Genomic DNA, 15,305 nt, shown 5'->3' with positions numbered 1-15,305 from the left:
GTCTGTCAACATCATTTCCTCTTCTGTTGCTCCTTGTTAATCGTTTCCCCTTGAAACAGTCTTAGAGTTTTGGATTAAGTCACTTGTCATCTTTTTCGTCCATGATGCAAACGATATGAGGCCAAGGGAATGGCTAGTAAGTAAAGGAATCAAGCTTGGCTCGAATCATGTTCAAAACAATAACTCAAGTTCGTGAGCTCCTTTAGAACAGGAACCCTGAATGCTCTTTCAACGGTCTTCATTTGGCAGGAATATTTCCTCCAGAGTTTGCCGTCTCCTGATTGGCAGTTGGGTCACAACGAACAGTCATATATTTCATCCCCTGTGCCCTCCCTCCCCTTCTCTGCCTCTCTTTGCTTCTCCCCAGCTCTCTTTCGAGCTAGCTGCCAAAACCTCTGCCAAAGCTGAATATCGGCCAACAACGTTTCCAACCGATGCACTATCACCGGCTGGAGATTGAAAGGGGTTCAAAAATTAAGTAACCTTTTAGTACCTTTATTAATTAGCAAGAACGAATTTTAGATGTAGAACTCGAGATACACATGTACTTTTAAAGACATTACGATTCTACTAGTACCAAATTTGGATGAATGTGACTTTTGAAGCTATCGGAAAGAAACGCTTATAGCAATTTCAGCAACTAATTCTATTCTAATGGGGATGAAAAATTGGTTGACCGAAGATTGGAGTGTGATTTGCGTGCCCTAGATTTCGCCCAAATGTATTCATCTATGGTAAAAATGTCAAATGCGCAGTCACGAACTTCTAGAAATATGGACTGTGAACGAGCTTCCCATCAAATCGGCAAAGTTTATGTAGCTGACCAAAAGCGGGCTGAAAATTCGAATTTTGTGCAGTGTTTACTACATAACTTTGGACATATCTGCTGAGTTCCCTAAACATAGTTTTAGGCTCAAATTTGGTCAAGTTCATCTATTCAACAAGATCTAGTTGTCGTATGAAGTGCTTATTTGGAGATCAGAACTTTTTGCCTCAGTTTGTAGTTCGCGTCTCCAGAATTTTGTGACACAGTTCAGCAAGGTATGAATCATTGGAATATGATGATTGGCCTTTTGAAATCGAGTTCCAGATTGTTAATTCTAACCCCTAGGATCCCTGACCATATTCCAACGGTTCATGACATAGGACATTTTCGCGAGGAAAGCAATTCCCTCGTCAGCAAACCTCAACATATTTTGTAGTTGATTTACTTATTTTGCGGTATGAATTGTGCACAATCACGTTCTAAACTGTCATCAGAAAGTGGCAAAATTGAACCAATTAAAGAGAGGCAATAAAGAAAATTGGCTTCTGTTGAAATATTTCTTGGCAATGAAAACAATTTCAGCTCTTGTTGACTTTCAGTGTATCCACGGTAATGCTTACTTTTGATTTCCTACAAGTCAACTCAAAAATAACCAGTCGATGTTTTCCTAATTCACTTCAGATCATTTACGAATTATGTACGAGTAACTATAGAACAGTGCATCAGGAACACTTGAACGGAACCGAATTTGTGAACACCATGTGTGCAATCTCTGAGTAGAATAACATACCTTCTCTTTAGTATGGGAGCTCAAAAACATACAATATGAAGCAAAAAAATGGCTTTCAGAGAAGGATGCCAATTCATCATTCTCACATTTTAAAAAGAGTACTCAACACACACGGTTGCTATGAACAAGATACCGGTTGTTTGTAAAACAACTTCCTTGCATGTTTTTAATTCAATTATTAGCAATGAAGATTTTGCTATCGGTGCGATTTCGGGCAAGATTTTATTTATTAAGGGACTGCTTTAAAGTCAGGCTATTCAATTTTTGTTCTTGAAAACCTTCATTAAAAAAAGTCATTTCAATATCAAAATGCAATGTATGTATTGCAAAACAATCCAGCCATTTGCAAAATACATTAAAAAAATTTGCATGTTTAATGCGTTTTACGCGAGTGTCATAGTATACCATAACCTGCAGCTACTAAAGACAAAGCATTTTTATTATCTAATAGCTAGGCTAATAAGCGCTCAGATGGATTGCATTCATTTACTTCGATTCCTAAAATCGGACAAGATTTGCGTCCTCCAAAAATAGTGGCGTTAAACCGTATACGTACAAACTCACCTATAGATGGAGCCACGACAATGGTCATTGATAAATTAGCATAATTGTTTTGAATTCACGTCTTCATACGTAGATACTTTTATATATTGACCCCATCTAGCACTTGATTTTTGGTTCACTAAGGAGTTTTGGAGTAGATTAGTTTCTCTGGCGAGCTATAAAACGAGGTCAAATGATTCAAGGCTTTTTATTGTTAAGTAGCTTTCATAGATAGTCATGTCTGATTCGGACAAAGGCAATAGAGTATAAAGCATGCAGAGATTGTATTTAGCAAGCCTATTTAGATATTATCATGTGATGCTTCAATAACTACATGTAGCGCCATCTAGCCCGAAAAGGTTCCGTTGATCTTTAACGATCAGGGTTCCACCCAAGCAATCTTTCCAGTGGACAACCCCCGTGAAAATCACTTTGAAAGTCATGATCGGTCACTGGTTAGAAAATTTCGAAGTCTGAAGTCACAGCTGAAGCAAAGCTTTATATTACTAAGTGGGGTAATTTAATATAAGCGCCATCCAACATTTACCAAACTTCAGAGTAATAACAGAAAATATTCATAACAATAAGATAAAAGATTTATCGTATGGTAGTAAAGAAAAAAAAAGGAATACAATCGAACTTCGATTTAACGATATTGTCCGTCAGCGGAGAACATATCGCTACAGCGAAATTTACCGTTTTATCGAGATTCGTAAAACTCGAAGTTCAATGGCGCACCCCCGCATTGTTTCGTGAGTGCCTATTTTGAGATGCGATTTATACCCAGTTGCACCTACTGCAAGTATCAGATAGTTTCGTGAACGCACATCTTAAAATGCGACTGTGCAAAATTTAGTACTGTCGCATTTCAAAATATGCGTTCACGAAACCACGTGGGGGTGCCCCATTGTATTGATTTTTCTTCTGGATTACATGATTTTGGAAGAATACATAAGTTGCATCTTGATATCAATGCACCAAGTGCAACTTGCAACCTTATATTATTCATAGCAGAATGTTATTTCCCATTTCATTTGTCGCTTGTTTTGAGGGGCAGGCCTTGAAGAATCTTATTAATTAATCATTAAAAACACGTTTTGGTCAATAAAAAGAATGCATTACAATGAAATTTTAGATTAAAAGAATACACAACGACTTTCAATGGGCGTCTCTTCAATATCGGCGCACTCTGGGTTGGGGCTGTGCTTAGTCCTTTTGCAGAGTATGTGAATAAAGTAAGAAATTTAGATTGTTGCAATTTAAGGGCAGCCAAGTTTACATAATTTTTCTGCAACGTGGTTTGTTTAAAAGCTATTGTCAAAACCTTATGTAGCTGACCCAATATGGCCAAAATTTTGAATCTTATGTAATGAATAATACAAAGGTTGTCCATAAATTGCTAATGAAATTGCCAAAACCCACTTGAAAATGCAACAGAAAGGGAAAAGGGTGCAAAAAAAATATTGCCCTGTTGTTTACTTTTTCATACAAAAGCACAAGCTAACCTATAAAGAGCAAAATGTGGCTCTTGGCAAAAAAGACCACGTGCTCTCATTATTGACTTGTCGGACTCAAGAATTTTGCAGTAAGATGACTAACGCCTCACAAAACTCTAAAGTTATGAAGGCGAATATACAACCCATGTATGACCTAAACCCAAAACAAGTACGAGAAATAAATCGTCGAAACAAGGTTCCGTGAGACAGATTTTAAGGCATTGAGAAATGCTTGAGTTTGACAAGTCAATAAGCACTGAATTCTACAAGTTAGTCATATGAAGTATTATCTCTCACCTAATGTGTACGGGAATCCACAAGCAACAAGATAAAGCATGTTAGGTTACTAAAGCAACAATTTTACTGCGTTTGAAACTGCTTGATGAATTTTGAATGGTTTTGCTACAGAGCTAAGACAAACATCCCAGTCAACTCCCACCATCCGCCCATTGAATTTTCAATAATTGAGTGATTTAGAATGTAAAGTTCTTAGTTATAACCAAATGACAATACACAGATATCACCTGACATCAAGAAATGGCGTCAGTGTTGCCGTTTTGGCTGTTGTGTGTTGCTCCGTGACCATTTCCTAACCACCCCAAGCCCTACAACCAAACCTCTGCAGACTTGCGCCGCTGCCTAGGCGCCCCCGGGCCCTTGCAACTAAAAGGTTAGGTTAGAAACGGTTATGTTAGGTCAGGTTAGGTTAGGTCATTGATAACTTCATATATAGATCAATCAAAGGCACTGCGATTGCTTGTTTTCGTCTCAGCTGTCGCTGGTGGGCAAAATGTTTCATTCGTAGTCAAGCTACTTAGGACAACTATGGTACAAATTTGAATCGTTGACGGCTCGTCCAAATTCAGAGTAGAAACCACTAATACGACCCCGTGTCAAGCAATTGCTCTCGTCTAGCAAGCTTCATAAAACGGGTTTGAGTAAGTTGTCCGACTGCATTTTTAAGAACCATGAGAATAATTCAACTTGCCTGAAGCGAGATTTCACAAAATATCTTTGTCCCTTTCCACTAGCGTCAGCTGACCTGAAAACATGCTCATGCGGTACAGCTCCTGTTGAGCTTAAGCATTCTAGTTATGGTTTTTTTTGATAGGTTAGGTCAAGTTAGGTTAGGTTAAAAACACAATAGATTTCTTCATATCATATTAATGTTAGGTGCTGTCCAAAATGCGGTGTCTAGGTCTAGTTATCCCTCAAGCTACGGCAAGACGTAAATAGATGGCCAAAATGCCAACACTGACATCCACGCAGAATCTCTGTGTTTTGTCATTCAGTTATTCGGTGTGCCTTGGCTTGGCATATTGTCTTTGATTTTACTCAACGGAATAACGTCGGATGTTCATGAACGCGTTCACTTGACAAGCCTTATATTATTGTGCTTTTGTGCTAGACATTGGACGACGTTACACTGGACATTGTTGTTTGTTTGTTTGTTTGTTCGGAGTCAGAAGACAGCTCTCTCGCTCAGCTAGCTTCTGATGAAGATGGGTGTCCCAATTAAGGGATATTCCCGCTCCGTTGTCGCAACCAAACTTGCAATATTAATTATTACCTCACCCTCGGGAATGATCGCAGGTTCGCCCATTTAAGCTGTTAAGGCAGCAACTTATGCTGTAATTTAAACACCGCAAAGAAGCTTGGACTCGGCTCGCCTGGGATCGAACCAGGATTCGCAAATTGGAAAGCAGTTGCTCTACCAATACGGTACCCCAGCAAGCCTTGCTCTCGGCAATATATGTTGCGATCTATTTCAAGTTTCTGCGCTCGTAAAAGTTGTTCCACTGGAATATACATTGCCGAATACCATATATGACGCCGCCAAATGTACCCAAATAGTATAACAGAAATTTTAGAAACCATTGAACTCAACCTCCCGACCAGAAATTGAAAAAATCATGATCACGCTCTCCAAGCCAGGGAAATTCCCTCGCCATAAACATTCGAAATTATAGGGAGGAACATGGCCAGTTTTGAATTCCTGTCTAACAGGATTTTTTTCCTACTGTTCAAGTTTTTCATCTGTCCAAGTTAAGTTGAGGTAAACGGGTCATACAAGATGGACGAACCGTGAAATTTGACTTGTTTGAATTAAAAAATACAAGATACAGAGCGCAAAAGGGGCCAACTACTACACCTTCCTGGAATTCCAATGTCAATCATCTTGAATTAGAAACAACAATATGCGTGAAAATTGGACTATTTTGACTGGAAATGATCAGCAGTAACCTCTTAAACAGGATAGAGGGTGAAACCGATCCAAGGTAAGGCTTAACTCATCGTTTTAGCCCCGTTTCCTAATGAGATCAAAGCCTACCTGGGTACACGGCGACAATTGGATAGACCTCCAGTTAAATTGAGACTTCCATGGCTAGACCTGTTCAATGGTTGCGCACATGGAAGGCTCCAGCTGCCAGGCGGGTGACGTCACTCGATATAATACGACAGGGGTCAACAGGTGAGGATAGGCATCTCGGAATAAACATAAGGACACCCAAAAAAGAAAAATATCCAAAAGGTGGGAAAATGTCAGAAGATGCAATATGATTGCGAATTTGAGCTAAAAATTGAGTGCAATTACCAGATTGATCTAATTTAAAGTGCCACCTTAAGATAGGTGTTAGATGAGACTAGTTGGAATGATTTGATATGTGGCGTTTGTTTTTTTTGTCAAAATAAGTTGTTTAATGGTCCTATAAATTATTGAAAAGGTTACACAAACTTTAATCAAACTCATGGATAAATTAAAGAACTGTTTACTTAACTAACTTGCTAAATTTAACACCAATTTATGATCACACCATAGTTTCTTGAAGATTTGATGCTATTAATACAATTTATTCAATATTATTATTCATATATTTTCATCTAGTTCTATGACAAACACTTTGGTATATAAGTACATTTAATTACAATTTTCCCACCTTGTAATCAGCCGATGTAATATTCTAATGACCTCCTCTATGTGTTATAGATCAACTAGCTATCAAAACTTACAAACATTTTTTAGAACAATTGATCTTTTTTATGTCATTACCTTAAGATTATTACTTCTACTTCTATAGTTTGATCTAGTTAAAGAAATGTCCATAAATTCATCTACATGTACTTTTTCCAAACTGTAATCAATCGAAATCATATTCTTATGACCTCCTTACTGGATTATGAATCAACCAACTATCATAACTAACAAAGCACTTTTAGAAACAATGAAAATGAAACAAATATAACATTCATCATTGCAAATCTTTACAGACAAAAGCAAATGATTTATGTGATTTAAAAGTAAAAAAAGATCCAATATGTTTTTCTTGTTTGCTATAAATTGCAGTAGTTACCAATAAAGTGGAGAGGATATAACGAGATATCTATAATTGATAAAATTTGAAATTTTATGAAAATATGTGTTTTCTATCCACTGTTTAATTTCATATCAAAGATTGATGGCGTTTTTCTATGCATTCAGTTCGTCAGGTTAGTTTTTGAAAATTATGATTATTATTCCCTTCTGAAATGAAATTAAAGATGTGAACAGAATTCATCAAATAACTTGAATAGTGTTTCATGTTACATCCACAGCATTTATACGCCAAATAAGAACGTAATGAAGTTTTTTTTAAGTTTGACACTATTATCATTTTTAAGGAAAAAGCGCACTTAAGCAATCAATTTAGCATTGAACGTTATTGTAAGACTTCTGATGCACCTTTTCCATGCTCTAATAATTAATTTGAGCAATATTTCGAAACCCATTACACATATTTTTAGCGTTCAAAACTTACACAACTACTCATTTAATTGAACCAATCTAAGATTACATCTTCCTTTTTCTCATATTTGACTAATGCATGGAATGTTTTCCACCTAACAGTATTCATGTTTAGATTTCAGATGTCTTTGCGTAAAAAACTAACCTAAAGCAAGAAACATTTTTATTGAAAGCTATTATCTTTGTCTTTTTAATATTCAAATTGCTTATTACAAGTCATGGTGTAAAAAAATAGCGTATCAATATTGTGTCTTTCAATCTTAAAGCCTACTAGTGCACCCCTTGTTTGATGCAACCTTTGGTATTCATTTCATTAAAAAATCGGAGAAATAAAGAGTATGGTTGCCTCAAGGATGAAAGGTAATGCTCTTACCCACCAATGGGACAACCACGCCCAATTGGGGTTCTTATTTGAGCAATACCGTTTTAGGGCATTTTAATGTGAAGCATGCGTTTTGAAAAAGACATTACCAATCGCTTACGTTATAATCGTTCCAAAAGGAAGTTTCAGAAATACACAAAATACATTGTGCGAGCATGCAGATAAAAAGGTACGAGATTGAATCAGCCATACAATACAGTACGTTCGACGACGCCAGGTAGACCCTAACGCTACGTGGCCCTCGGAGTCATGCAGGCCACAAGAAGAAACTATTTACTAAGCAAATTCAAATGAATCCGTGAAACACGTATCAAAAAGAGCATTCTTGAACAAGTTGTCATGGAAATGTCTCCTATTTTGTTATTGATCGGGATTGTCGTCTCCCTGGTTCATGGCCTTCGAGAAGAGATCACCCACGAGATCATTTCAAACCCTGAGTATTGTCCGTACACAGCCGAAATCGGAGACACGGTGAAAATAGAAATCAAGTCTGCTCGTTTGGACGATCCGGAGACCGGCGAGATTTTTGACAAATCTCTCTTGAAACATCCGAGAACCTTTGTATTGGGAAGCACAAATGTAAGAAATGCGTCATTAATACACCGTAAAATCAATGCGTAACGAAGTCACTGAAACAACAACCAAAGAGAAAAAAGGTGAAAGGTGCGAGCGTTGGGATTATCTAACAAGCACTGAACCCAAGGACAGACCAAACAATTATGGATCAACTTGTTCGAGTAAATTTTTCCCAAAGAATTTTTTTAAAGAATAATTTCGGATATTTCAGGTTATTCCTGGATTGGGTTTACAAGGCCTAACAAGAATGTGTGTGGACGAGATAAGAAGGGTCAAAATCCCGAATACGGATCGATACTTCAAAGACCGAACCTCCCAAATTGCCGTGGGTGACAAGGCCAAGTATGTGTTTTACACCGTGGAACTCCTGGAGTTGTCTAAAGGTCCCTCCCTTAAGGATCTGAACCCTGGACTCAGCTTTGGAGGTGGAGAGCTTTGAAATTGGACACTCTTTTATTGAACATCAAATTCGTCATCAAAAAGGGTTATGAAATAAATATGAATCGCGTACTGACGGAGCATACATATATGTATATATACACATGTTTATCTATTATAATAATCTATGGATACCACCTATGTGAACTACCAGTCGGAGTATTTCCGATCTTTCTTTACGATGGATCTTCGTCGTTTGTCCATCAGAGTGACTTTTTTGAACCGTTTCTTCCCGCTCTCTATACTCTTCAATTCCTCTTCAGTGAACTTGGCCGGTTCAGGTGTTAATGCTACATTGATGTTGGTCCTCAATTTTGATATCGCATCTGCTTGATTCTGAGACTGACTTCTGGTCTTTTCTGACCTAACGATGAAATATCCTTCTCCAGTGATCAGAGATTGGAATCTGTTCTTGAATTTGTGCTTGGTATCTTCATCCATCCACTTGGCAGAATCCACATGGAACCTTAGCTCCACTTTAGAATTAACTTTATTCACATTTTGCCCACCTGGACCTGAACTGTGAGTATAACTGAACTGTAACTCTTTGACGGGAATGTCTCTCTTAAACAAGTCAGGTAGTTTCAGGCTCTTGGAACTTAAATCAAGATGTATGTTAAACGGGAAAATCTGTGTTTGTTTTGGATAGGCCAAACAATAGGGCCAAAATGTTCGGTAAAACTTGTAACGAGCATGAATTAACATGCCGACTTATTAGTTCCAACTTAAAGTACTTAAACAATGTACTAAACTGAATTTGTTTTCCAGGCATGTACCATTCAGGGTGGCTGTGTTGTGTTTGTTAAGTAATCTTGTTCTATCCCATAAAGACAGATTAAGTGGCGTCAATTGCACCAGTTGTGTTTTACCCTGAAATACTCCCATATACATCATTGGGTAGCCATAGCAGAATATTCAAGGCATTATGTCATAATGCAACGGGTCCCCAATGTTTATCTAGTCACCTTGCAAGTAACATTTCAGAGGAGCTGTCATTTGCAACACTCTTAAGAGTTCGGAGAATGGTGACATAAAGCACTCATGGCCAAGACCTACCCCGTGTTACCTCAAATTGGAGCTGGTATCCTCATCATTGGCTTTGTCTTCCGAGATATCAAGGCTTTGCAAGCACTCATCGAGAGATACAGAGGTGGAACAACCGAAGCAAAATCCTACAAATCGAAATGAGTATGGATTTGAAGGACCCAAAGACATTGGCCAAGGCTGTGGAGGCTTTGACAACTTCGGGTGTAGCAGAGCTGGATGAGAAGGAGTTGAAAAAAGTTAAAAAGATCTGCAAGTGAGTTGGAAATATATTGAGTTTCACTAACCCGAAAATATGTAGTAACTTTTTCTTTTGTTCCAGGAGTACTCCAGAGTCCATTCCGTTCTTGTATGATGTGGTCATGGTTCAACTAAAGAAGAAGCACTCAGAGATCAGACTATCCACATTTCAGTTGATTATTGAGATATTTCAGAGATCCCATGCCTTCCGGGAGAAGATCGTGAATAATCTCCAAGAGATTTTAGAACTGAGCATGGATATTTCTGGCCAATTGCCATTACCAAAGGCTGCTCGAGAACGGTTGAAGAAGCTTTCCTTGGAAACAATGAAGGACTGGGTTCAAAAGTTTGGCGAAGGATATAAGAAGCTTTCTTTGGCCTACAACTATTTGAAACAAGTCAAAAAAGTAGACTTTAATGACATGGAGGCTAGAAGTGCACTGGAGAGGCAAGTTGAGGAAGAAAAAAGCAAAAAGATGAACAATATCTGGAAGGAACGAGTCAAGAGAATCACAGGCGAAATGAGGGACGCTCAAGGGGATATTCAAGATTGTTGTACTCAACTGAAATCGTGCTTTGAGCTCCTGCTCCCGACTTTAAAAAACTTTGACTATGCCGGTGACATTGACCTGGAGGCAGACCAATCCGAGGATTTCGCCAACTCAAGAGTGCATGGGTTGGCCCAATCCTCCAGGCAAGCCATTCAAGTTGAAGTGGGTGCCAGTTCCGGTCAAAAGTTGATTCCGACGGATGAAAATGAGGCAATAATAGAAAATCTCCGGGATCAGCATACAATCTTAGACCACAAGCTCCTCCCAATGGCCAAAGCTTGGTGTGTAACCTTGGCCAAAGCTGGTGATATTTGCGATAGCGACTCGCTGAAGAAGGCCATTGATGTGAAGCAGATTCTTGAAGAGATGGATTCCAAAGCTAAAGACCTCGGCGTTGATCTTAAAGGGAAGAACCAAGATAATTCTGACTCTGATACTGACGATGACGACTTTGTAGAGGTTGAGCCAAAACCAGATTTCGAGGCATCTGTGCTTTATGAGCCTCAAGACCTAATTCAAGTTGCCACACGTGACCCCCAACCCTCCACTTCAGGAACTCAGAAAACCCAATCCACATGGACCCTTTTACAAGAGGATCAAGCGGACGATCCAACGACCGCAGCAGCCACTCTAACCAAATTGAAGGCCCACATTCGACCCAGCAACCTGCCCAAAATTGACCCATCTCTTAGAAAAGATGTTCCAGTTTTGCCCTATGATGTCGATCTATACAACTGGGGTGAGGAAATCAAGCCTCAGAAGGTCATCATCGACAACGAAAAGCTCCGGTTTTGGGGAGGCTCCGGGCGTGATGATGATGAAATGGTGATTCCCGGCTCAGACGCAGCCATGAGGGAGAGATCTATTGCCTTCACAGGTAAGAAGCACAACCACCCAATTACTAGGTGTATATACAATCCGATCTCCTTTTAAGGATCTTTCGAGCCCGTCCAATGGAGTTGCCGGGCTCCTTTGGCTACTGGTAGACTTTGTCCTCGGAAGGATCGTGTGAAGTGTCCACTTCACGGCAAGATCATTCCTCGCGACAATATGGGCAATCCCTCAAATTTGGCGGATAAATTGGCCTTGGAAAAGATTGCACAGGACAAAATGGCAGCCAATCCAGATTGGCAGGATCCCCAACTTCTTCAAGACATTAAGGCCAGCACAGGAAAGGATTTAAGAATTGTCAGGAAAGGCGACAAGAAGAAGCAGAAGCGGAAATTCCCAGGGTTGACGGATATTGGCGCCATTGAGAACAACACACGTGCTCGCCTAGAGAAGAAGATTTTTAACCGCTCTTCAATGAAAAGGGTGGCCAGTACGGTCAATCGAATAGAAGCCAACAAATTTCAAGATAAATTTGGCGATCAATTTAACTATGTATTCTCGAAATAGGCGCAATACACTAGAATATATCTAACGAAACCTTATTTTCAAGTTGTTACTCAGCAAGAAGTGGAAGACTGAGATTTTGAAAAATGTGGATGCCATGTTGTTTGAGTGTATTTCTTCTCTCCTTGACACTATCCAATGCTTCCATTAACGTTTGTGACAAGACAGATCGCAATACCGATTGCCACACACTTGTGGGAGAAAGCGTGATACCATTGAAGGAGCTGGAAAATGAAGGTGAATGGCTGGATAAAAAGAAGATTTTTTTCTTGGAAACCTCAGGGCGAGACCATTTGCAAAACCGCCAATGTTGTGCCATTGAATCGGCAGTAAAACATGCCGGGGATCTTGATGTCCTCGTAGTGATGGTGGCCGACCATTTAGATCTCTCTGCAAACAATGCTACCCGTCAATTGTATCAAGGCCTTGGCAATTCAGGCAAACTCCACTTCCGCAAAGTCAATGTGGAGACCATCTTTCAGGATACACCATTGCAAGAGGTCTTCGAATCCGGGCGATTAGCAGCCAGTCCTCATCCAATTGTCCACTTAAGGTGACGGATGTTCAGAAAAAAGGCAAGGTAGAAACTAGAAATATTTGAAATATGCATTCCATTTCAGTGATGCCTTGCGGTTGGTTCTGATTGAGAAATTTGGGGGATGGTACTCCGATTTGGATATTATCTTCCTCGACAAGGTCCATGATATGGAGAACGTGATTGGATCGGACCAATTGTCTCGAGTTCAGCAACAACGGGATCCCAACGCTTTGGGCGATGTCGTGTCCAACGCTATCTTCCATTTTGAAGCGGGTCATCCCATAATCAAGCTCGCAGTTCAAGCCTTTTCTCGCAGTTTTGATGGGAAATGGTCCAGCGGAGGTCCTAATTTACTAAATAAGGTCATTCTGTTCTTGTGCCAGTCTCCCAGGATTGATAGTGATATTAACGAGAAATGTGAGAAGATGAAGGTTAAGGTGAATGTTGTGAAACCTTATATTTTTTATCCATTTGGATGGTTTGATGCTCAAGATTTAGTGGCTAACTTGACCGAAGAAGAGTGGATTGAACGGTTCAAAGCCTCCAAAGTTGCTCATTTTTATCAATCATCCGCTAACAGAAAGTCAAAAATGTTAAAGCGACGTTTTTACGGCAAGGCATATCCGGGTCTTTTGTACCTGGCTCAGAACTATTGTCCAATCAGTCTACATGCAGACAAAACCTTTTAAAACTTCTGTTAAACGACAATGTAGGTGTTTCATCATGTCGCGTATGGTGCATCCGTCATTAAGTGGTATTATTTCCGTTATTCGGATAGAATTAACCACATAATCCAGATGTGAGAAAATAAACAAGGATAAAAACAGGATTTTGGCCAACGGCAAGGAATTATCAGATTTTCTATGATTTTCATGATTGAACCAAGAACAGTTAACCCTACATCTATTTTTCCCACCTGATTTAGCGTCTAAAGTAAAAGGGTTGAAAGCACTAATGGCACATTTGTTTGAATGCAAAAAAAATATAGTTCAAATTACGAAGATGGAATGTTATGTTTTATTTCTAGTAATAACCATGCAGAACAGTTTAGGAAATACAACCTTTGGTAACGTGACAGTATATGCTAGGAGGAGTGAATAGTTGCTGTACATTAAGCATACAGCCAATAAACTTGAATTGTAGTAGATCCTTGATTCATCAACTACTACTCGTCTCATCAAGGATCTATCGAGGCAACAGGATGATCGAGATCCAAATCTTGGTATTGAGTGAACACTTTCACCTGAAATAACAAACGCAATTTGCATTAACCACCAGTCTTGAAAGTAATCCCTTCGATCTTGACAACCTTATCGCGAAGTTGCTGAGCAGTTTGAAGACCAATAGTCAGAGTAAGTAATACTTCGTTGATCCAAGGAATAGCGCATTCAGCTTGGTATCGGTTGAACTTGGAAACCCCTTTGTCGTTTACTATATGGTAGACTGCAAAAACAAGTTTCCAACCTTGAATGAAGAAGCTGAGCGCTAATTCGCTTGGCAATTGAGGGTTGAGGGCTTTCTGAAATCAACAAAGCCAGATGGTAGACCATTACCATTAACGAGACAATGAAGGGGACTCATACCAATTGTTTGCTGTTATGCAATTCCTCCAAAGTCCGCTTCCTGGGATTAACCAGAGCAGAGCGGCTTTTTTGCAAGTATGACATGACGCGACTTAAGAAACGATCCACTTCCTCAGCGGACTTGAATTGGTAATCGTCATCAATGGTTCCCATTTCTGTAATGGCCAATTGCAAATGGTTGCCAGCATCCTGGATCTGCTGAAGTCTCCAGGGTTGATCTTCCCGGACATTTGTATTTTGATAAAGATCTTTGCCCGGACGAGGCAGTTTCAAGTTAATATCAGCTTGGGAGATGGCATCGCCCGTCAAGGTTACAATAACCTTCACTTGATCCGTGGGTGTGGTAGAGGGAGCATTAAGTAGGTATTTCTCGACCAAAGGTGGTCTTTCCACATCGCACAAAGACATGGGAAATCGTTTCACACATTCCTGGAGAGAAGACATAACATTGGAAGAAGGCGCTAGTGAGTTACTAAGTCTATTATATTCCATATTTGTGTGGAATCAAGGACGTCATTTACCTTCAGTACAACCGTAAGTTCATGGAGCACTTGGTGAACTTCATTTTTGAGTAGCCAATGGAATTCTCTTTCCTGTGATGGTGCAACTTGTTATTAGCGATTCTTAAAATTGCATTGGTCAAAGTTTGTCAACTATAATACATACTAAGGCAATGATTTCCTCTCGCTCCACGTCATCTTCCGCTACCGACACGCCCTCTTCAGATTCAATCGGCGACATATTCACAACCTTTGGGTCAGATCTTGGCTTCCGGATAAGGCTCAATGGTCTTGGAGATGGATCACTACACTGACATTTTGCACAACTACAGCTGTGCTTTCTACTTAACGCAATGAGGGAGGAACGGGAGGAACCTGGAGATCAGTTTGATGGTCACATGACGCAAAGAGTTATCGCAACCTCGCCGATAGCGCAACCTCTGCACTTTTGGTAAACGTTATTCTCCACCGATTAGTTGGCGGTGCTACTTTTTTAAACTTAACCTAACCTTATCAAACCTAACCTAAGCCAACCTAACACGATGTTAATAGCCTTTAAGGTCTCTCTCCAAACCTTTCTAACAGTTTGTCACAAATTTTAAAAATGAGCACCGCCAACTAATCGGTGGAGAATAACGTTTATCCTGCACTTTTGGGGCTCCAAGGGCTCCAAGGCTTT

At 39.6% G+C, this 15,305-nt stretch overlaps 4 protein-coding genes across 4 annotated transcripts; 3 read left to right on the top strand and 1 right to left on the bottom strand.

Annotated features, from left to right (window-relative positions):
• Positions 1–7,962: 7,962 nt before the first annotated feature.
• Positions 7,963–8,926, top strand: LOC131890948 (peptidyl-prolyl cis-trans isomerase FKBP11-like). Its single transcript, XM_059240405.1, has 2 exons — positions 7,963–8,340; positions 8,549–8,926. The coding sequence occupies exons 1-2, from the start codon at positions 8,101–8,103 to the stop codon at positions 8,774–8,776; spliced, it is 468 nt and encodes a 155-aa protein (XP_059096388.1). The 5' UTR covers positions 7,963–8,100; the 3' UTR covers positions 8,777–8,926.
• An 803-nt stretch (positions 8,927–9,729) lies between these two features.
• On the top strand, positions 9,730–12,043 carry LOC131890940 (UV-stimulated scaffold protein A-like). Its single transcript, XM_059240397.1, has 3 exons — positions 9,730–10,075; positions 10,142–11,487; positions 11,545–12,043. Exons 1-3 carry the CDS (start codon positions 9,960–9,962, stop codon positions 12,006–12,008), a joined length of 1,926 nt encoding a protein of 641 aa, XP_059096380.1. The 5' UTR covers positions 9,730–9,959; the 3' UTR covers positions 12,009–12,043.
• On the top strand, positions 12,036–13,272 carry LOC131890942 (lactosylceramide 4-alpha-galactosyltransferase-like). The gene is made up of 2 exons (XM_059240399.1): positions 12,036–12,558; positions 12,626–13,272. Exons 1-2 carry the CDS (start codon positions 12,092–12,094, stop codon positions 13,230–13,232), a joined length of 1,074 nt encoding a protein of 357 aa, XP_059096382.1. The 5' UTR covers positions 12,036–12,091; the 3' UTR covers positions 13,233–13,272.
• A 270-nt stretch (positions 13,273–13,542) lies between these two features.
• LOC131890943 (protein rogdi-like) lies at positions 13,543–15,006 on the bottom strand. The gene is made up of 5 exons (XM_059240400.1): positions 14,793–15,006; positions 14,648–14,719; positions 14,127–14,555; positions 13,853–14,062; positions 13,543–13,786 (listed from the first exon to the last, which is right to left on the bottom strand). Exons 1-5 carry the CDS (start codon positions 14,865–14,867, stop codon positions 13,721–13,723), a joined length of 852 nt encoding a protein of 283 aa, XP_059096383.1. The 5' UTR covers positions 14,868–15,006; the 3' UTR covers positions 13,543–13,720.
• Between the last annotated feature and the right edge of the window lie 299 nt (positions 15,007–15,305).

This window comes from Tigriopus californicus, chromosome 11, assembly GCF_007210705.1.
Source record: "Tigriopus californicus strain San Diego chromosome 11, Tcal_SD_v2.1, whole genome shotgun sequence".
NCBI classification, from domain to species: Eukaryota; Metazoa; Arthropoda; class Copepoda; order Harpacticoida; family Harpacticidae; genus Tigriopus; species Tigriopus californicus.
The sequence above is the reverse complement of the archived record's forward strand: the minus strand, read 5'-3'. Positions and strand labels throughout refer to the sequence as shown.

Excerpts from the sequence above, each read along its gene's own strand:
- LOC131890940 (XM_059240397.1), top strand. The coding sequence starts at position 9,960 with ATGAGTATGGATTTGAAGGACCCAAAGACATTGGCCAAGGCTGTGGAG. Across the intron at positions 10,076-10,141 it reads AAAGTTAAAAAGATCTGCAA|GAGTACTCCAGAGTCCATTC; the intron begins GTGAGTTGGAAA and ends CTTTTGTTCCAG. Across the intron at positions 11,488-11,544 it reads GAGATCTATTGCCTTCACAG|GATCTTTCGAGCCCGTCCAA; the intron begins GTAAGAAGCACA and ends TCTCCTTTTAAG.
- LOC131890942 (XM_059240399.1), top strand. The coding sequence starts at position 12,092 with ATGTGGATGCCATGTTGTTTGAGTGTATTTCTTCTCTCCTTGACACTA. Across the intron at positions 12,559-12,625 it reads CATCCAATTGTCCACTTAAG|TGATGCCTTGCGGTTGGTTC; the intron begins GTGACGGATGTT and ends ATTCCATTTCAG.
- LOC131890948 (XM_059240405.1), top strand. The coding sequence starts at position 8,101 with ATGGAAATGTCTCCTATTTTGTTATTGATCGGGATTGTCGTCTCCCTG. Across the intron at positions 8,341-8,548 it reads TTGTATTGGGAAGCACAAAT|GTTATTCCTGGATTGGGTTT; the intron begins GTAAGAAATGCG and ends CGGATATTTCAG.
- LOC131890943 (XM_059240400.1), bottom strand. The coding sequence starts at position 14,867 with ATGTCGCCGATTGAATCTGAAGAGGGCGTGTCGGTAGCGGAAGATGAC. Across the intron at positions 14,063-14,126 it reads TGCATAACAGCAAACAATTG|AAAGCCCTCAACCCTCAATT; the intron begins GTATGAGTCCCC and ends TGTTGATTTCAG. Across the intron at positions 13,787-13,852 it reads CTCAGCAACTTCGCGATAAG|GTGAAAGTGTTCACTCAATA; the intron begins GTTGTCAAGATC and ends TTGTTATTTCAG.